This window comes from Thalassophryne amazonica, chromosome 2 (genome assembly GCF_902500255.1).
Source record: "Thalassophryne amazonica chromosome 2, fThaAma1.1, whole genome shotgun sequence".
NCBI lineage: Eukaryota > Metazoa > Chordata > Actinopteri > Batrachoidiformes > Batrachoididae > Thalassophryne > Thalassophryne amazonica.
In genome coordinates this window covers 59,126,084-59,146,987 of record NC_047104.1, presented here as the reverse complement: position 1 = coordinate 59,146,987, position 20,904 = coordinate 59,126,084, and the positions used below count along the sequence as shown (strand labels likewise).

Below are 20,904 nucleotides of genomic sequence, written 5' to 3'. Positions count from 1 at the left end.
ACATCAAGCTTTCCTTAATACATAAGCATGTTTATTTAGATCTCATCAGACTGTTGCATTGGAGATTTTCATCTGTATATAAGAGACAACTTAGAAATGCAGCAATTTGAAATAACACAACAGTAAAACTCTTAATGAATAAAATGCACTGACTTACTTGACTTACAACAAAAATCTACTTCTGCATATTAAGGATAAAAATTGCAAGGCTTTGAAAAACTATTCTCTCTTGATTTTTCTTTTACACACTGTGTTGCATAAACACCTTATGAAAATGACAATGGTAAAAATCATGAGCAGCACAGCTCCAGTAAGGAACACAAAGACGTCTACAGCGTGGTAGGAATACCAGGGCAGTTTGTATGATTCTGTTCTCAGGTGATTTGCACCTCTGTGTCTCATGACAAACTCTATCCAGAAGAGGGCGCTGTCCAGTGGCTTCATTGGCTGGTCTCTGTGCAGCCTGGAAAGTCTCTTCATGTTCATCCTGTAGGATGGCTCATGAAGTACTTCCTGTATGGCCTTTAGAAAGTTGTCATCTTTATCGACTGTGACAACAGTTAAAATTTTAGCCCCTCCTCTTGCTTTCAGACGCAGCAAATTGTCATACTGGTCGAAAAACAAAGGCAGTCCAACAACTGGAACGCCGTGATAAAGGGCTTCCTGAACTCCATTTGTTCCTCCATGAGCCACAAATAGTTTGATTCTAGAATGTCCTAAAAGGTCATTCTGTGGCATCCAGTCAACGAGTAAAGTGTTGTTGCCCAGAGCTGCTGGTCTGGTGCCTTTGTATCTCCAGATGACTTTCTGAGGTAATTTTGCAAAAGTTCCAGCAATCGCATTTGCTAGATCTTCAGGAAGTTCATCCACAAATGTCCCCAGAGACATGAGGATGACCCCATGATCTCCTGAACTCTGGACAAACTCCTCCAGGTGTGCTGGAAGAGGTTTGGGGGGTTTGCAGTGGAACCCTCCCATATAAACCACATTAGGCATCGTGGGACGAGGGAACTCGAAGACAAAGTCGACTCTCATCAGCCACAGATCTGCAGCCTGCATTAACTGGTAAAAGTCAATACCCGGCCCAAGATATTTGTCACATAACTTTTGGTATGCTAGCTTGATCACGAAGGTATTTTGTGCTTGGGTAATTATATACAGAATCATGTTTTTAACTCTCTGCAAGAAGGTCATCTTATCTGTGTTGCCAGACCCCGTTATAGTAATATATGAGACAGGGGAAGGAGCAATATCAAAATGAGCATCTGCACCAATTAACCAGCGGACATTATAAACCAAAGGAAGATCCAAATGTTTGGCTAAAATGGTTCCACCTCCCCAGCAGGGATCAGTGATTAATATGTCAAACTTGGTGTCATTCATGCTTCTGATCAATGCTTGGTCATCTAAAATTGCTGACACATATCCAGCTATGAGCGAGTGAGCTTCATAAAAAATGCTTAACATTCCAAAATTCATGTACAGAAACTGCAACAAGGGCATGGCTCCCCTTTCAAAATTGATCACATCAATTACGATTTTTGAGATGAACTCTTGGCCCAAGCTTTTGTCCACTTTAACTGTTAATGTGTGGTAGTACAAGGAGTTTTCTTTGATATACCAGCTTTTACTGGAGCGCACAATCGTGATGTTGTGTCCTCTTGAGTGTAAGGCTTTGATCAAAACTTCCATGTTCACCCAGTGGCTGCCTTCAGTGGGAAACACAAGGATGTTGCCACCTTGGCAACTTCTGGGAATAATGAGCATCAGCAGCAAAGCACTGCAGTAATAGATCAGCCTCATCTGAAATGACAGCAATTTAAACAATAATAATAATAATAATAATAATAATAATCAATAGAAAAGGCAGAAAACATTTGATGACAGAGGAAATGCATTGGCTTGATGTACCATTGTGTTTGTTCTTCAGAAGGTTAGTTCTTTTAACAGAAAGGTATCAATGGACTGAATTGAAACAGTAGACAATTATTATAACATACATAGGTGTGTGTGGTATAGACTTGAGCATCTAGCCTCTCTTTTTTCACTCCACCCCCTAAATGGACTGTCTGGACCCAAGAAAACACTGTGAAACAGTTTGGGCATCTTTTTGGTTCAAATCTGAGCAATGGCCCAATTCTGATAGGCTAAGAACTCGTACATCATCATTATAACCAAATTGTTGCACATGCAGGGAAATGTTGCAGAAAAAAAAAAAAAAAATATATATATATATATATATACTCAACAAAAATATAAACGCAACACTTTTGGTTTTGCTCCCATTTTGTATGAGACGAACTCAAAGATCTAAAACTTTTTCCACATACACAATATCACCATTTCCCTCAAATATTGTTCACAAACCAGTCTAAATCTGTGATAGTGAGCACTTCTCCTTTGCTGAGATAATCCATCCCACCTCACAGGTGTGCCATATCAAGATGCTGATTAGACACCATGATTAGTGCACAGGTGTGCCTTAGACTGCCCACAATAAAAGGCCACTCTGAAAGGTGCAGTTTTGTTTTATTGGGGGGGGGATACCAGTCAGTATCTGGTGTGACCACCATTTGCCTCATGCAGTGCAACACATCTCCTTCGCATCATCCGTGAAAAGAACACCTCTCCAATGTGCCAAACGCCAGCGAATGTGGGCATTTGCCCACTCAAGTCGGTTACGACGACGAACTGGAATCAGGTCGAGACCCCGATGAGGACGACGAGCATGCAGATGAGCTTCCCTGAGACGGTTTCTGACAGTTTGTGCAAAAATTCTTTGGTTATGCAAACTTATTGTTTCAGCAGCTGTCCGAGTGGCTGGTCTCAGACAATCTTGGAGGTGAACATGCTGGATGTGGAGGTCCTGGGCTGGTGTGGTTACACGTGGTCTGCGGTTGTGAGGCTGGTTGGATGTACTGCCAAATTCTCTGAAACGACTTTGGAGACGGCTTATGGTAGAGACATGAACATTCAATACACAAGCAACAGCTCTGGTTGACATTCCTGCTGTCAGCATGCCAATTGCACGCTCCCTCAAATCTTGCGACATCTGTGGCATTGTGCTGTGTGATAAAACTGCACCTTTCAGAGTGGCCTTTTATTGTGGGCAGTCTAAGGCACACCTGTGCACTAATCATGGTGTCTAATCAGCATCTTGGTATGGCACACCTGTGAGGTGGGATGGATTATCTCAGCAAAGGAGAAGTGCTCACTATCACAGATTTAGACTGGTTTGTGAACAATATTTGAGAGAAATGGCGATATTGTGTATGTGGAAAAACTTTTAGATCTTTGAGTTCATCTCATACAAAATGAGAGCAAAACCAAAAGTGTTGCGTTTATATTTTATATATATATATATATATATATATATATATATATATATATATATATATTCCTTCTGGCCGCTGATGAAGGAAGACTATTGTCAAATATGACATTAACAACTTGAATGATTAGTTTTTCATGAAGCGACTGCGCCCTCTGCTGGCCACAATAGAAAAGCACGTGTGTGTCACCAGTCTCTAGTGATTGACTCCTGTGGAGGTCTCACAAACTGGGTGTGTGTCTAGGAAGAGATTAGGTTTGTGGTTCTCTCATCTGGTATGCGTGGATTCACATTTTCAAGTTAAATCAGATTTTTTTCATTTTAAATAGGAAGTGAACAGATTTTTTTGCACAGTGAAAAAGATGAATGTACAAGGGAATAGATAAATGTGCACAATGAAACGCCAGAGGAGGCTTTTTTTTTGCCATTTCGAGATACAAAAATGAACAAGTATATAAATGTAGGCAATTGATATAAAATAGGCCACATAAACATCAATGTAACATAGAATACATCAAACCTTGTCATTAGGCATTGAGGAACCACAACACAAGGGACTAGGACACGAGTGGGGTGGAGTACAGCCAGCTGCAGACTGCAAGGAACCAGAGGGCCAAAATTAGACAGCAAAATGAAGAAGACAAAAATCCACAAAGGAGTAATATTGATAATCCACTGCAGGTAATATGCAGAGGAACAGAACAAACTCAGTCTGCAAAAACATCCATTTAATCTAACTTTGGTTAGAGGGAGAACCAAACAAAATGTGCACTTAAAAAACTGACTTCAAAGAAAATAGTTATGTTTGCTTGAGGCAGACAGCTCAACACAGTATCGATCTTCCAAATCATAAGATGTTTTGAAGCCTCGCTTTGCCCTGCGAAAATCACGTGACTCCCCAAATGAAGCTTTGTTACGTCACACACGTATCGGTGACGTGTCGCATCGATTTGAATTCAGGTAACTCTCGCAATGCATATAAACGGGCACAATCCCTCTACACTTTGTGGTTTTTTGAGAGGAGAGTCTTTGCATACATTATTACTATAGCTTTATAGATTGACAAAAACCATCACACATCTGTACACTCACACTGGCACTTAGACATTCAGACACAATGCATACTGATTTACACACTTACATGCACATACATGCAGTACACATACAGAGAAAGATTAGCGTAAATATAAGTGTAAAGTGAGTGTGAGAATGTTAGAAAGTGTTTGCGTGATAGTCTGTGAAGTGAGTGTTTGAGGAAAGGAGAGAAACGGAGGATGGAGGCAGCTATTTATCCAGCTGTTCATAAACTGGATAAAATCTGTCTTCACATGCCATCAACATCTGTGACGTGTGAGAGGGTGTTGTCCAAAACTGGAGCGGTACTAACGAAGAAGAGGAACAGACTCAAAACTAACACCACTGAAATGATTTTGTTTTTAAATAAAAACCTTTGAACCCCCCCCCCCCCAAAAAAAAAAAATCCCCATCATTTTGGACAACAATTTTCACTGCAATCTCTACTTGCAAAAGGATTTCACTGTCAAGTACAGTATTTTATGATGGCACAATCACATTATAACACAAGTATATTATTATTAATGTCTTTACAAGAAAGAGGCAAAAATTTCAAGATGCACATACAGCCTTTATTATTAAACATACATAACTGAGACTTACTGTTTGACATCTTGCCCTTTATTGTTCCATGCAAGTGCTATATTGAAGATTGGCCAGTAGATGTAGGCATATTCAACTGTATCAAATTCTTTGAAACACTGAATCATCGCAACAGAATTGCTTCATATTGATTCAGTGGTTCAAAACGCTTCAGTTTCTCCATTGCTAGAAAGTAGCTAAACCGTGTCAGGGACTCAGCACTCTCCTAGACTGAGCACCCCCCTGCATCACTGCGCATGAATAATGACGGAGCGTTAGCGCGATAAACAGATTATCGCCTCGTTTCTGCTTAAAACTGACTTCAGAATAATTTAAGAGGTTTTACATTGTCATCTGATGGTTAATAATCACATTATAACTTTTGATCTCTTTGAGTGTAGAGAGTCAGACTCAGAGAGTGAGTCTCAGACGTGCTGCTGTTGTGCTGTGATTGGTCCCCCGTCTTTTATGTGGAAATGATTGTTGTACAAAAGCTTCAGATATTTGTCACTGAGATAAATGGTGGCTGGAGTGCAGTTTTAAGCAGAAACGAGGCGATAATCTGTGAATCGCTGCTGACGCTTTGAAATGACACATGCTTAGTGAAGTGCTGGCTGGGCGGGGGGGCTCCTCACACCAGGAAGCACAATCTTTAGCTTAACAGATAACACGAAAAATGACACAAGGAGATAAGAGGTTCACAATAAAACACTGAGCATGAGGAAACCAAAACATTACCACTTAATGTGATGGAAAGACTCTGCAGCGAAGGTCTGCTCGACTCACTCAGGTAGAGACCCAGCAAACAAGCTCCAACTAAGTGTTTCACTTCAGCAGCAGGCTGACTTCAGACAGGACACAGGGAAAAGCTGGAAAGGATAACAACGGACCGGACTGCAGCCCAGACCACAACACCAGTGTTGCAAGATCTTTCAGGATGCAGACTCTCCTAAGATTACTAAAGTTTAGGGGACTATCAGCAAGACAAACTGCAGCTGTCAATAACTTATAATAACAACAATAACTTTATTTATGTCACAGTTTAAAACACAAAACTTTAAGAAAAAACAAATAACACTATCACAAATGAATAAAATGTAAAATCATGTAAATTACAAAAAACTAAATCAAAACACTTTTCCACCATCAAGAGTCGTAGGCAGCCAAGAAAAGGTTTGTTTTTAATCTGGATTTAAAAATGTCCATAGAAGTCAACTTCCCAATGTCAGCTGGGAGTTTTTTCCACAGCCACGATCGACTGTTGAACTTTTGTTCAGTGCCTTTAGAACTCAGTGAAAGAACAACCAGCTCAGAGTAAAAACAATCTTCCAAAGATTTTGCACATGCACCTAATACCAATTGTCGCTTTGTGCACCAAGATTGCAGACACACCTCTGAAATACTAGATATTGGCCTTGGAATATAATATTTGTCACTATCATCGATGAACATGCACCTCTTATAAAGCTCATGGTTAATTGCAGATCTGTAAAATTTTTGGTCAGCTTTCAATACAGACTTTGCTGCTGCTGGAAATCAGTTTGAGTTGCTTCACCCATATTACTATTTTAATAATAACCTTCTGCATCATGTGCCTTCCTCATATCGTTCCTCTCAGTTCTCCCTTTTAACTCACTTCCTCCATTGTTAAGGATGTGTTGCAAACTATAAATGCAGAAAAGCTACTGGAAAAGATAATCTAGACCCCTATTTCTCAAAGCTCTCTGCTCCAGTTATAATGAATTAAATGATATATCTGTTTAATCTTTCCATTACTACTGGAATGATTCCTCAGGTCTGGAAACTTGTAGTTCCACCTCTATAAGCCTGGTAATAAAAATCACCTCAACAGTTATTGGCCAATTTCCTGTACTGTAACTGTACTGTTTCTCTAAAATTCTGAACTCACTACCACATATCATTGCTTTCAAGTAATTCTGTGTTAACCCACATTTCTATGGGTAAATATGTTCTACATTTTGAACATATATGTACTTACAACCCCTGGCAAATATTATGGAATCACCAGCCTCGGAGGATGTTCATTCAGTTGTTTAATTTTGTAGAAAAAAGCAGATCACAGACATGACACAAAACTAAAGTCATTTCAAATGGCAACTTTCTGGCTTTAAGAAACACTATAAGAAATCAGGAAAAAATATTGTGGCAGTCAGTAACGGTTACTTTTTAGACCAAGCAGAGGGAAAAAAATATGGAATCACTCAATTCTGAGGAAAAAATTATGGAATCATTAAAAACAAAAGAACGCTCCAACACATCACTAGTATTTTGTTGCACCACCTCTGGCTTTTATAACAGCTTGCAGTCTCTGAGGCATGGACTTAATGAGTGACAAACAGTACTCTTCATCAGTCTGGCTCCAACTTTCTCTGATTGCTGTTGCCAGATCAGCTTTGCAGGTTGGAGCCTTGTCATGGACCATTTTCTTCAACTTCCACCAAAGATTTTCAATTGGATTAAGATCCGGACTATTTGCAGACCATGACATTGACCCTATGTGTCTTTTTGCAAGGAACGTTTTCACAGTTTTTGCTCTATGGCAACATGCATTATCATCTTGAAAAATGATTTCATCATCCCCAAACATCCTTTCAATTGATGGGATATGAAAAGTGTCCAAAATATCAACGTAAACTTGTGCATTTATTAATGATGTAATGACAGCCATCTTCCAAGTGCCTTTACCTGACATGCAGCCCCATATCATGAATGACTGTGGAAATTTACATGTTCTCTTCAGGCAGTCATCTTTATAAATCTCATTGGAACGGCACCAAACAAAAGTTCCAGCATCATCACCTTGCCCAATGCAGATTCGAGATTCATCACTGAATATGACTTTCATCCAGTCATCCACAGTCTACGATTGCTTTTCCTTAGCCCATTGTAACCTTGTTTTTTTCTGTTTAGGTGTTAATGATGGCTTTCGTTTAGCTTTTCGGTATGTAAATCCCATTTCCTTTAGGTGGTTTGTTACAGTTCGGTCACAGACATTGACTCCAGTTTCCTCCCATTCCTTCCTCATTTGTTTTGTTGTGCATTTTCGATTTTTGAGACATATTGCTTTAAGTTTTCTGTCTTAACGCTTTGATGTCTTCCTTGGTCTACCAGTATGTTTGCCTTTAACAACCTTCCCATGTTGTTTGTATTTGGTCCAGAGTTTAGACACAGCTGACTGTGAACAACCAACATCTTTTGCAACATTGCGTGATGATTTACCCTCTTTTAAGAGTTTGATAATCCTCTCCTTTGTTTCAATTGACATCTCTCGTGTTGGAGCCATGATTCATGTCAGTCCACTTGGTGCAACAGCTCTCCAAGGTGTGATCACTCCTTTTTAGATGCAGACTAACGAGCAGATCTGATTTGATGCAGGTGTCAGTTTTGGGGATGAAAATTGACAGGGTGATTCCATAATTTATTCCTCAGAATTGAGTGAGCCCATATTTTTTTCCCTCTGCTTGGTCTACAAAAGTAACCGTTACTGACTGCCACAATTATTTTTCCTGATTTCTTATAGTGTTTCTTAAAGCCAGAAAGTTGCCATTTGAAATGACTTTAGTTTTGTGTCATGTCTGTGATCTGCTTTTTTCTACAAAATTAAACAACTGAATTAACATCCTCCGAGGCCAGTGATTCCATAATTATTGCCAGGGGTTGTACATTAAATTTCCTAAATAAAATTACGCATGCACACATACACACAGATGCCACTTCACTTCTAATATATAGATCAGGGGTCACCAACCCTTTTCCTGGAGGGCACCTGCCCTGCATGCTTTCTCCCTGTTTCACTCCCAGGCAATTAAATCTATCAGGTGTGTTAAGCCAATCAAGAGCTGGAAAACACCACTTTTAAAAAATCAGGTGTGACTTGAGTAGGTAGACGTGGAAAACATGCAGGACAGGTGCCCTCCAGGAACGGGGTTGGTGACCCCTGAACGAGAGTTTGAATTGAAATCAGTTAATACGAGGTCTGTTAGAAAAGTATCGGACCGACTTCCGGTTTGGGTCATGAAAGAGTAGGCAGCGAATGTGAAGAGCTCTGACTTAACTTGTAAAGAATGTGACCAAATTTAATATCTTTACCACAGGATTGGTGTAATTTACGCACGCTACAGTGTTATACGACCTTGAACAGTTAATGGCTACCTCTAAACAAAAACAAACTTCTTTGATGACCACACGAAACACCGTTGCTAGTAAGCTATCTATCATGCCCGCTGACGCTAGCCCTTTCAAAAGCGACGGAATAACCATGACTCAGCTGGTGCAAGAGCTAGCCAAGCAGCGAGAAAATTTAAAAGAACACATCTCTACCCTCATTCAAGAATCACTTGTGCTGTTACAAACTTCAGTGAATGCTTTGACAGAAACGGTGGACTCTGTGCAACAACGGCTGACTACAGCAGAATCACTTGCAGGTGATAATTTTGAGAAGATATGTGCAACCGAATCTGCTGTTGAGGCTCTGAAAGCCCAAAATGGGGCACTCGTGGACTGTATTGAAGATTTAGAAAACAGGTCACGCCGTAATAACTTGAGGATTATAAATGTTCCAGAAGGCAGCGAGGGTATTGAGAATACTGTTAACTTCGTGGCAAACATGTTTATGGAGATCACCGGCGGCAATGCACTGTTTGAGTCTGCTCCAGTGCTGGAGCGAGCGTACAGAGTGGGCAGAAAACCAGACGATGCTGTTCACCCCCCACGTCCCTTTGTGGTGAGTTTTCAAAGGCACCAGGAGAAGGAACGATTACTGCAATGGTCAAGGCAGAACAATATCACCTACCAGGGCGTTACACTGAGAATATATCCAGATTACAGCGCTGCCCTGTCGAGGAAACGCACTGGGTTTAACAGTATTAAACAAGCACTTTACAAGAAGGGTATAAAATTCCGCTTGCGTTATCCAGCTGTCTTACGAGTCTTCCGCAAGGGAAAGACCTACGATTTCAACACACCGGAGGAGGCACGGGCTTACTATGATCAACAGGTGGCTGGCAAAGAAGATTGATATGACCTGGACAGTTTATGCATACTTGATGGAAGGAAGCCGTTTTACTGCTTGGAGGACGGTTTGACATGTCTGTGAATTCGAACTCTCGTCAACGTCTACTTTGGTCAATCTACTTGGTTATGAGTACTATGGTATCTAACGGATCATTTCCCATTTTTTTTTCTCCACCTTCCCTTTGTAAGTGCCTTTACCTGTGTTTTTTTTTTTTTTTTGGAGATAATGGTCGACTGATAGCCTACCTGCTGGCTGTTGCTCTGCTAATGTTTGACAGTGGTCGGACTTTTTTCTGCTCCCTTTTGTTTATTCATTGAACGTGTTGAACGTGACTGAAGGACCGTCAGCAGCATATTTGACTGTGTGCTTTTCATTTAAATTTTAACATGGAAATGGTTTCAACTAATACAAGCCATCACTGCTAAATGGTCATAGGCTCTTCACAGTTTAGAAGGAGAGGGTGTATCGGAAGGTCCAGGAGTTAGAAGAGAGCCTGTAGTCTGCCCATGTTCCGGGGACGGGCATAGAATATGTTATGTTTGGGGTTAAAGGGGGGTTCATTCCTGTGAAAGTGTTATTGTTTTTTCTACTGAGCGGAGATTTTATACTGCTTTTTTATATTAGTATGTTTTTGTTTGTTACTGACAGACGCTTTGGGGTGCACAGCCTGCTTTTCATTTTTAATCATGTCATATGTCGCATGACACAAATAATGTCAGGGTGGATATAGGTGTAACGTCAACACGTTTCATTACCTGGAATGTGAAAGGAATGAATGGGCCTAATAAGAGAGCAAAGGTATTTTCTCATTTAAAGAGGTTAAACGCAAAAATAATATTTTTACAAGAAACACATTTGAAAATAGCAGATCATATCAGGCTTAGGAAGAACTGGATTGGACAGAGCTTCCATTCTAACTTCAATAATAAGGCACGGGGGGGCAGCCATCCTGATCCATAAAAAAATATTGTTTACACCATCCCAAACCATCTCAGACCCCCAAGGGCAATTTGTGATAGTATCTGGGCTGCTATTTAGCACTCCAGTAATACTAGCAAGTGTTTATGCTCCAAACTGGGATGATGTTAGCTTTATACATAAACACCTCTCTTTTCCCAAACTTAAACAGACATAGTCTTATTCTATCTGGTGACTTTAACACGGTTATGGACCCAGCTATGGACCGCTCCAGTTCTAGAACTTTGGCACGCTCTAAAATGTCTCTTGCTCTTGGTGAGTTTGCTGACAAAGCAGGCTGTGTTGACCCTTGGAGGGTCTTTAATCCTCACAAAAAGGAATTTTCCTACTTTTCACACATTCATCATACATATAGTCGGATTGATTTTTTCCTCATTGAAAAGACACTTCTCCCTTTTACAAAGAAAATTGAATATACTGCAATTGTCTAATCTGATTCTCCCAAAATGTTACACAGCCAAGAGTCTGGAGATTAGACACATCCCTACTATCAGACAGTCACTTCTGTGAATTCATTGGTGAAGCAATAGATGAATTCATATACTTTAACAGGTCTGACTCCATATCCCCATCTACATTATGGGAAATGCTTAAAGTCATTATAAGAGGGAAGATTATTTCTTATTCTATTTCACGTAGTAAGGAGAGAAAACAAAAAGAAAAAGAACTCCTGGAATCAATAAGACACATTGACCAACAATATTCTACCACCCCAACACCTGAGTTATATAATGAAAGGGTTGCACAGATAACCCAATATGACCTATTGTCAACAGAAAGAACAGAAAAACACCAGCTTTGGTTAAAAGAACATTATTATGAACATGGGGATAAAGCAGGTCGTCTTCTGGCTTACCAGCTTAAGTGTAAATCCACGTTTCGCTTAATACCTCAGATATACTCAACAAAAATATAAACGCAACACTTTTGGTTTTGCTCCCATTTTGTATGAGATGAACTCAAAGATCTAAAACTTTTTCCACATACACAATATCACCATTTCCCTCAAATATTGTTCACAAACCAGTCTAAATCTGTGATAGTGAGCACTTCTCCTTTGCTGAGATAATCCATCCCACCTCACAGGTGTGCCATATCAAGATGCTGATTAGACACCATGATTAGTGCACAGGTGTGCCTTAGACTGCCCACAATAAAAGGCCACTCTGAAAGGTGCAGTTTTCTCACACAGCACAATGCCACAGATGTCGCAAGATTTGAGGGAGCGTGCAATTGGCATGCTGACAGCAGGAATGTCAACCAGAGCTGTTGCTCGTGTATTGAATGTTCATTTATCTACCATAAGCCGTCTCCAAAGGCGTTTCAGAGAATTTGGCAGTACATCCAGCCAGCCTCACAACCGCAGACCACGTGTAACCACACCAGCCCAGGACCTCTACATCCAGCATGTTCACCTCCAAGATCGTCTGAGACCAGCCACTCGGACAGCTGCTGAAACAATCGGTTTGCATAACCAAAGAATTTCTGCACAAACTGTCAGAAACCGTCTCAGGGAAGCTCATCTGCATGCTCGTCGTCCTCATCGGGGTCTCGACCTGACTCCAGTTCGTCGTCGTAACCGACTTGAGTGGGCAAATGCTCACATTCGCTGGCGTTTGGCACGTTGGAAAGGTGTTCTCTTCAACTCTATGCGAAGGAGATGTGTTGCAGTGCATGAGGCAAATGGTGGTCACACCAGATACTGACTGGTATCCCCCCCCCAAATAAAACAAAACTGCACCTTTCAGAGTGGCCTTTTATTGTGGACAGTCTAAGGCACACCTGTGCACTAATCATGGTGTCTAATCAGCATCTTGATATGGCACACCTGTGAGGTGGGATGGATTATCTCAGCAAAGGAGAAGTGCTCACTATCACAGATTTAGACTGGTTTGTGAACAATATTTGAGGGAAATGGTGATATTGTGTATGTGGAAAAAGTTTTAGATGTTTGAGTTCATCTCATACAAAATGGGAGCAAAACCAAAAGTGTTGCGTTTAACACTCCAAACTATATACATCTTCTTCCCCACAAGATAAATCAAATATGATGACTTTCTTAGACAACATTGATATCCCACAAGTAGATACAGAGGCCAAAGACAGCCTTGAAGAAACTATAAAGTTACAGGAGATTGTTGACTCCATTCATAAAATGCAAAGTGGCAAATCACCTGGGCCGGACGGCTATACTGTTGAGTTTTATAAAAAAAATCTCTCCTCAACTTGCTCCCCTGCTACTTGAAATGTTTAATCACTCCTTCGTTCAGAGCCATTTACCACAAACTTTAACAGAGGCTTCCATTTCACTTCTTTTAAAGCCAGACAAAGACCCAAATGATTGTGGGTCATATCGACCTATATCCTTGCTTAACGTTGATGTTAAAATTTTAGCCAAACTGTTAGCTTCAAGACTAGAGAATGTTACCACCAATATCATCTCAACAGAACAAACTGGTTTCATAAAGGGTCGTCAGGCCTTCATAAATATCCGTAAACTTTTAAATGTTATTTGCTCTCCTGCGTCCGGGGAGACTCCTGAAGTTGTTGTCTCCCTGGACGCGGAAAAAGCATTTGACAGAGTGGAATTTAGTTACTTATTTACTGTATTGGAGAAATTTGGCTTCGGCTCAAACTTCATATCTTGGATACGTTTATTACATACATCTCCTAAAGCATCAGTAATTACAAACAAGATATCTTCCCAACTATTTTCTCTCTCAAGAGGTACACGCCAGGGCTGCCCCCTTAGCCCACTTTTATTTGCATTAGCTATCGAACCTTTATCAATTAAATTTAGGACTACCCCTAATATCTTTGGTATTCGTAGGTTCGAAACCGAACATAAAATCTCTTTATATGTTGACGACTTACTTCTGTATATTTCTGACCCATTATCATGTATTCCTAGTATTGTCAATGTCCTTAACGACTTTGGGCTTTTCTCTGGTTACAAATTAAACTTCTCTAAGAGTGAATGCTTTCCAATTAATAATTTGGCTCTTCAGTTACCAGTCAATGCATTCCCTTTCCATATATCAAAGACTGGATTTAAATATTTAGGCATACACATCACCCGTGCTTTCTCTGATCTCTATGAAAAGAACTTTAAACCCCTCTTGCTTAAATTGGAAGCTGATTTTAAGAGATGATCTGGTCTTTATTTATCTCTTACAGGTAGAATTAGCTGTATAAAAATGAATGTCTTACCCCATTTTTTGTACCTGTTTCAATGTCTCCCAATATTTTTGTCTAAGTCTTTTTTCCAATCTTTAAATAAATTAATCTCCTCTTTTCTTTGGGCAAATAAAAATGCTAGAATCCGCAGAGAGTTTTTAGAAAGGCCTAGGGACAAGGGTGGCCTGGCACTACCTAATATGAGAAACTACTACTGGGCATCTAATATTCAAAAAGTCATATATTGGTACCAGAGTCCACAGCTAGATTGGTGTAAGATTGAGGCAAACTCCTGTACCTCTACCTCACTTCCTGCTTTGGTCACTGCCAGTTTACCACTTTCACCCTCTAAATTCACTTCTAGCCCTGTAGTATCTTCTATTCTGAGGATATGGATACAATTCAGACAACATTTCAAACTAAAAGATTTTTCTATATACAGCCATATTTGTAATAATCACCTTTTCCCTGCTGCCAGGATAGACCATACCTTCACTCTATGGAGGAGGAATGGTTTGGATGCATGTGACCGCCTCTATATAGATGGCATTTTTGCCAATTTTACAGACCTCTCTGCCAAATTCCACTTACAAAAATCTGACCTATTCAGATATTTTCAGGTCCGTCATTTTGTTCAAAGCCAGAGTCCAACATTTCCTACTTCTCCAGCAGACTCAGGACTTGAGAAGATTTTGCGTAACCCTATGCATTTCAGGAGGCATATCACAAACATCTCAAATATAATTACCTCTCTTCAGGAAACGTCATTAGATGGGCTTAGAACTGCATGGTCTGAAAACTTGGCTCTGAAATTCCTGGATATATTTGGGAACATGCTCAGGAAAGAATTAATGGAACATCATCTTGTGCCCGGCTCAGCCTGATACAGCTCAAAGTCTTTCATAGAACTTACTACACCAAATCTAAGCTCTCAAGAATTTATGACGACATTGATGACAGGTGTGAGCGCTGCAATTCTGCTCCAGCAAATATGACCCATATGTTTTGGAATTGCCCTAGGTTAACTGAATTTTGGTCATCTATCTGTAAAACACTAAATGATGCATTTAACACCAAAGTCAAACCGTCTGCAGATATGGCCATCTTTGGAGTGTTGGCTGATGAGCACATGCTACCCATTGACAAGATGAACGCTTTTGCCTTTGCATCTTTGATAGCCCGTAGAAATATAGTTTTACATTGGAAATCCCCTGAACCACCAAAAGTGTCTGTCTGGCTCACTGAATTAATGTTTTTCTTGAAATTAGAGAAAATTAAATACTTCACTAGAGGCTCAACAAGACAATTTCACAAGATGTGGTACCCTTTGATTGAGTACTTTAAAAACCTCAAGACCCTTCCGTAAGCCTATGGAGCCCTGAGATATATATTTGATCTTGCCCAATTATTGACATGTACTTGAATATGTAATGCCCCCATTGTCTGTCATTAATTTTTTTTTTTTCCCCCTCAACTTTATCACTGTATGGACAATTCAACTCTTACTAGCATTACTATTATCATTATTATTGTTTTTCCCTTTAGTTATTTATTTAATCTATTTATTATTTATTCTATTGTTCATTTATTTAACTTTGCTATCTAAGCTTATATGTGGGTTTTTTTTTTTGTTTGTTTGTTTTTTTCTTTTTTCTCTCCATTACAGCAGTATATGGGTGTTGTGGGTGGGTGGGTTTTGTTTGTTAAAAAAAAAGAAAACAAATCCAATTCAAGATATTATATTTAAGTGCATCTTACTTTGTGCTTTCTTGAATAAAAAATATACTTAAAAAAAAAAGAAAAGTATCGGACCTTTTAATTTTCTTCAAAAACCTGATGGATTTGAATCACGTGTGCTTGCATGAGCAAACCTTGAACCTTCGTGCGCATGCGTGAATTTTTTCACGCCTGTCGATTGCGTCATTTGCTTGTAAGCAGCCTTTGTGTGAGGATGGGTGGAGTCAATCGTCGTTTTTTCTTTGCAAGGAAATGGCGGAACGACTGGAGCAGCGTGACTGCATCAAATTTTGCCAGAAACTGGGCGACAGCCAGGTGGAAACCATTCGGATTATTCAGATGGCTTTTGGTGACGATCCTATGGGCATCACACAGATTAAGGAGTGGTACAACCGGTTTAAAGACGTCTGCACAACGGTGGAGAGCGAACCACACTCCGGGCAGCCATCAACATGCTGAAATGACCGGATCATTTCCAAAGTGAACGCTGTGGTGATGTGGGACTGTCATGTAACTATCCGAGAAATTGTGGAAGAGGTGGATATCAGCACTTTTTCGGCACATTCCACTGTGACAGAAGATTTTGCCATGAAAAGAGTTGCAGAGAAATTCATGCCGATGGCTTTGGCACGAAGCTGACGGTGGAGCAAAAGCGCCTTCGTGTTGAAGTCTCACAGGACATGTTGTGACATGCCCCAACTCTTCCACAATTTCTCGGATAGTCACATGACTGAAAAGCCACCACAAGCCGTCTGAATCTTCTGAATGGTGGAAGAGGTGAGCATGTCACAACATGTCCTGTGAAACTTCAACACGAAGGCGCTTTTGCTCCACCGTCAGCTTCGTGCCAAAGCCATCGGCATGAATTTGGCTGCAACTCTTTTCATGGCCAAATCTTCTGTCACAGTGGAATGTGCCGAAAAAGTGCTGATGTCCACCTCTTCCACAATTTCTCGGATAGTCACACGACGGTCCCACATCACCACAGCGTTCACTTTGGAAATGATCTGGTCATTTCGGCATGCTGATGGCCGCCCGGAGCGTGGCTCACTCTCCACCGTTGTGCAGACATCTTTAAACCGGTTGTACCGCTCCTTAATCTGTGTGATGCTCATAGCATCGTCACCAAAAGCCGTCTGAATAATCCGAATGGTTTCCACCTGGCTATCGCCCAGTTTCTGGCAAAATTTGATGCAGTCGCGCTGCTCCAGTCGTTCCGCCATTTCCTTGCAAAGAAAAAACAACGAGAGACTCCACCCATCCTCACACAAAGGCTGCTTAGAAGCAAATGACGCAATCGACAGGCGTGAAAAAATTCACGCATGCGCACGAAGGTTCAAGGTTGGCTCATGCAAGCACACATGATTCAAATCCATCAGGTTTTTGAAAAAAATAAAAAGGTCCGATACTAACAGACCTCGTATAGGTCTGGATGGTGAGGATTCAGACATTTGTGCATTTGGCAGTTAAAACCAAAGGAATTCATTAGTACCATGAACTAATTCTTTCATTATATATTCTAAATTTCAATACTTGTAGACCAGCTCACCCTGTAAACCTCGTAGTACTGCAGTAGTACAGTACACAGTTTAGTCCCTCAAGGCTACTTTATGGTCAAGTACAAGTTAAACACTTACTTGTGTGTACTTAACAAACTCAAACAGAAGCAAAAAAAAAAAAAAAAAAAAAAAAAACAGGATCACTGTGGAGTTTCAGCTTTGTGAGATATGACTTGTCCAGAGTTATGTAATCCTGTGAGGAGGAGGGACAACAACACAAAGTGAACACTAACCCACAACACACCTTTGCAAACACTGATAGCAATACAGAAGGATCCTGTTGGAACCATTGTATAGTAGTGCTATGTGACAAAAAAGATTAATCCAGGTTTTGAGTATATTTCTTATTGTTACATGGGAAACAAGGTACCAGTAGATTCAGCAGATTCTCACAAATCCAACAAGACCAAGCATTCATGATGTGCACACTCTTAAGGCTATGAAATTGGGCTATTAGTAAAAAAAAAGTGGAAAAGGGGGTGTTCACAATAACAGTAGTGTGGCATTCGGTCAGTGAGTTTGTCAATTTTGTGGAACAAACAGGTGTGAATCAGGTGTCCCCTATTTAAGGATGAAGCCAGCACCTGTTGAACATGCTTTTCTCTTTGAAAGCCTGAGGAAAATGGGACGTTCAAGACATTGTTCAGAAGAACAGCATAGTTTGATTAAAAAGTTGATTGGAGAGGGGAAAACTTATACGCAGGTGCAAAAAAATTATAGGCTGTTCATCTACAATGATCTCCAATGCTTTAAAATGGACAAAAAAAAAAAAAAAAAAAACAGAGACACGTGGAAGAAAACAGAAAACAACCATCAAAACTGATAGAAGAATAACCAGAATGGCAAAGGCTCACCCACTGATCAGCTCCAGGATGATCAAAGACAGTCTGGAGTTACCTGTAAGTGCTGTGACAGAAGACGCCTGTGTGAAGGTAATTTATTTGCAAGAATCCTCCGCAAAGTCCCTCTGTTAAATAAAAGACATGTGCAGAAGAGGTTACAATTTGCCAAAGAACACATCAATTGGCCTAAAGAGAAATGGAGGAATATTTTGTGGACTGATGAGAGTAAAATTATTCTTTTTGGGTCCAAGGGCCACAGACAGTTTGTGAGACGACCCCAAACTCTGAATTCAAGCCACAGTTCACAGTGAAGACAGTGAAGCATGGTGGTGCAAGCATCATGATATGGGCATGTTTCTCCTACTATGGAGTTGGGCCTATATATCGCATACCAGGTATCATGGATCAGTTTGGATATGTCAAAATACTTGAAGAGGTCATGTTGCCTTATGCTGAAGAGGACATGCCCGTGAAATGGGTGTTTAAACAAGACAATGACCCCAAGCACACTAGTAAACAAGCAAAATCTTGGTTCCAAACCAACAAAATGAATGCCTCAGAGATGTGAAGAAATCATGAAAAACTGTGGTTATACAACTAAATACTAGTTTAGTGATTCACAGGATTGCTAAAAAAGCAGTTTGAACATAATAGTTTTGAATTTGTAGCGTCAACAGCAGATGCTACTATTATTGTGAACACCCCCTTTTCTACTTTTTTTTACTAATAGCCCAATTTCATAGCCTTACGATTGTGCATATCATGAATGCTTGGTCTTGTTGGATTTGTGAGAATCTATTGAATCTACTGGTACCTTGTTTCCCATGTAACAATAAGAAATATACTCAAAACCTGGATTAATATTTTTAGTCACATAGTACTACTATTATTCTGAACACTACTGTATGGACCGTTGTTTCTGACCATACAAAGAGTCTGAATTTAAAGTTTTTGAAATGCAAGTGAAGCTAAGTGTGGGCAGATTAAAGGGGCATAGACTATTTTTAGGCCAGCTCCTGGTACCACAGTCTTGAAGCAAGCAAAGAAGACAATGACAACCTGGCAAGGAACAAACACACCCAGTGGGCTTATATAACCCCAGGTGGTAATCATTCAATCAGAAACAGGTGTGCATGGAAAGCACTAGAACTGGGGTATGGCCAAGGAGAGAGAGAAAAACCCATCACCAAGAACCAAGAGAGAGAGACAGACAGACCCAAGCAGAAAAACCCAGCAAGAGAACAAACAAATAAACCAAAACCAAAGAAATACAAAAATACCAAACAGCACAAAAGAACAAAGTAAAACAGGAAACTAAACAAAACTCAAACCCCGACAGTACTTAACACTGAACTTACAAAATTAAACCAGGCATGCATACACGTACACAGATGCCACTTTGCTTTTAATATACAGATGATTTACCACCCCCCACTGGAATGGCGTGTAAGTCCAGAATTAATGATCAAAGTCCACTGTTCAGTGTTGTTGGCTAATATTGGTAGTTTCTCCAAAAATATTAGTCCTATCAACGTTCCGTTTTGGAGATGTTCTTTGACCCAAAATACATAAAGATAAAGATCAATCAATCAATCAATTTTTTTATATAGCGCCAAATCACAACAAACAGTTGCCCCAAGGCGCTTTATATTGTAAGGCAAGGCCATACAATAATTATGTAAAACCTCAATGGTCAAAACGACCCCCTGTGAGCAAGCACTTGGCTACAGTGGGAAGGAAAAACTCCCTTTTAACAGGAAGAAACCTCCAGCAGAACCAGGCTCAGGGAGGGGCAGTCTTCTGCTGGGACTGGTTGGGGCTGAGGGAGAGAACCAGGAAAAAGACATGCTGTGGAGGGGAGCAGAGATCGATCACTAATGATTAAATGCAGAGTGGTGCATACAGAGCAAAAGGAGAAAGAAACAGTGCATCATGGGAACCCCCCAGCAGTCTACGTCTATAGCAGCATAACTAAGGGATGGTTTAGGGTCACCTGATCCAGCCCTAACTATAAGCTTTAGCAAAAAGGAAAGTTTTAAGCCTAATCTTAAAAGTAGAGAGGGTGTCTGTCTCCCTGATCTGAATTGGGAGCTGGTTCCACAGGAGAGGAGCCTGAAAGCTGAAGGCTCTGCCTCCCATTCTACTCTTACAAACCCTAGGAACTACAAGTAAGCCTGCAGTCTGAGAGCGAAGCGCTCTATTGGGGTGATATGGTACTACGAGGTCCCTAAGATAAGATGGGACCTGATTATTCAAAACCTTATAAGTAAGAAGAAGAATTTTAAATTCTATTCTAGAATTAACAGGAAGCCAATGAAGAGAGGCCAATATGGGTGAGATATGCTCTCTCCTTCTAGTCCCCGTCAGTACTCTAGCTGCAGCATTTTGAATTAACTGAAGGCTTTTTAGGGAACTTTTAGGACAACCTGATAATAATGAATTACAATAGTCCAGCCTAGAGGAAATAAATGCATGAATTAGTTTTTCAGCATCACTCTGAGACAAGACCTTTCTGATTTTAGAGATATTGCGTAAATGCAAAAAGCAGTCCTACATATTTGTTTAATATGCGCTTTGAATGACATATCC

The 20,904-nt window shown here is 40.3% G+C and overlaps 1 protein-coding gene across 3 annotated transcripts; it reads right to left on the bottom strand.

The window, feature by feature from the left end:
- Positions 1 to 76: 76 nt before the first annotated feature.
- On the bottom strand, positions 77 to 17,587 carry LOC117524743 (UDP-glucuronosyltransferase 2C1-like). Of its 3 annotated transcripts, XM_034186568.1 has the most exons (3): positions 5,726 to 5,840; positions 3,852 to 3,926; positions 77 to 1,803 (listed from the first exon to the last, which is right to left on the bottom strand). In XM_034186568.1, exons 2-3 carry the CDS (start codon positions 3,864 to 3,866, stop codon positions 220 to 222), a joined length of 1,599 nt encoding a protein of 532 aa, XP_034042459.1. In that variant the 5' UTR covers positions 3,867 to 3,926; positions 5,726 to 5,840; the 3' UTR covers positions 77 to 219. The 3 variants fall into 3 exon arrangements, with proteins under 3 accessions (XP_034042459.1, XP_034042471.1, XP_034042467.1); XM_034186580.1 differs by lacking the exons at positions 3,852 to 3,926; positions 5,726 to 5,840 and adding an exon at positions 17,464 to 17,587; XM_034186576.1 differs by lacking the exon at positions 5,726 to 5,840 and having other exon boundaries at positions 3,852 to 3,985.
- Between the last annotated feature and the right edge of the window lie 3,317 nt (positions 17,588 to 20,904).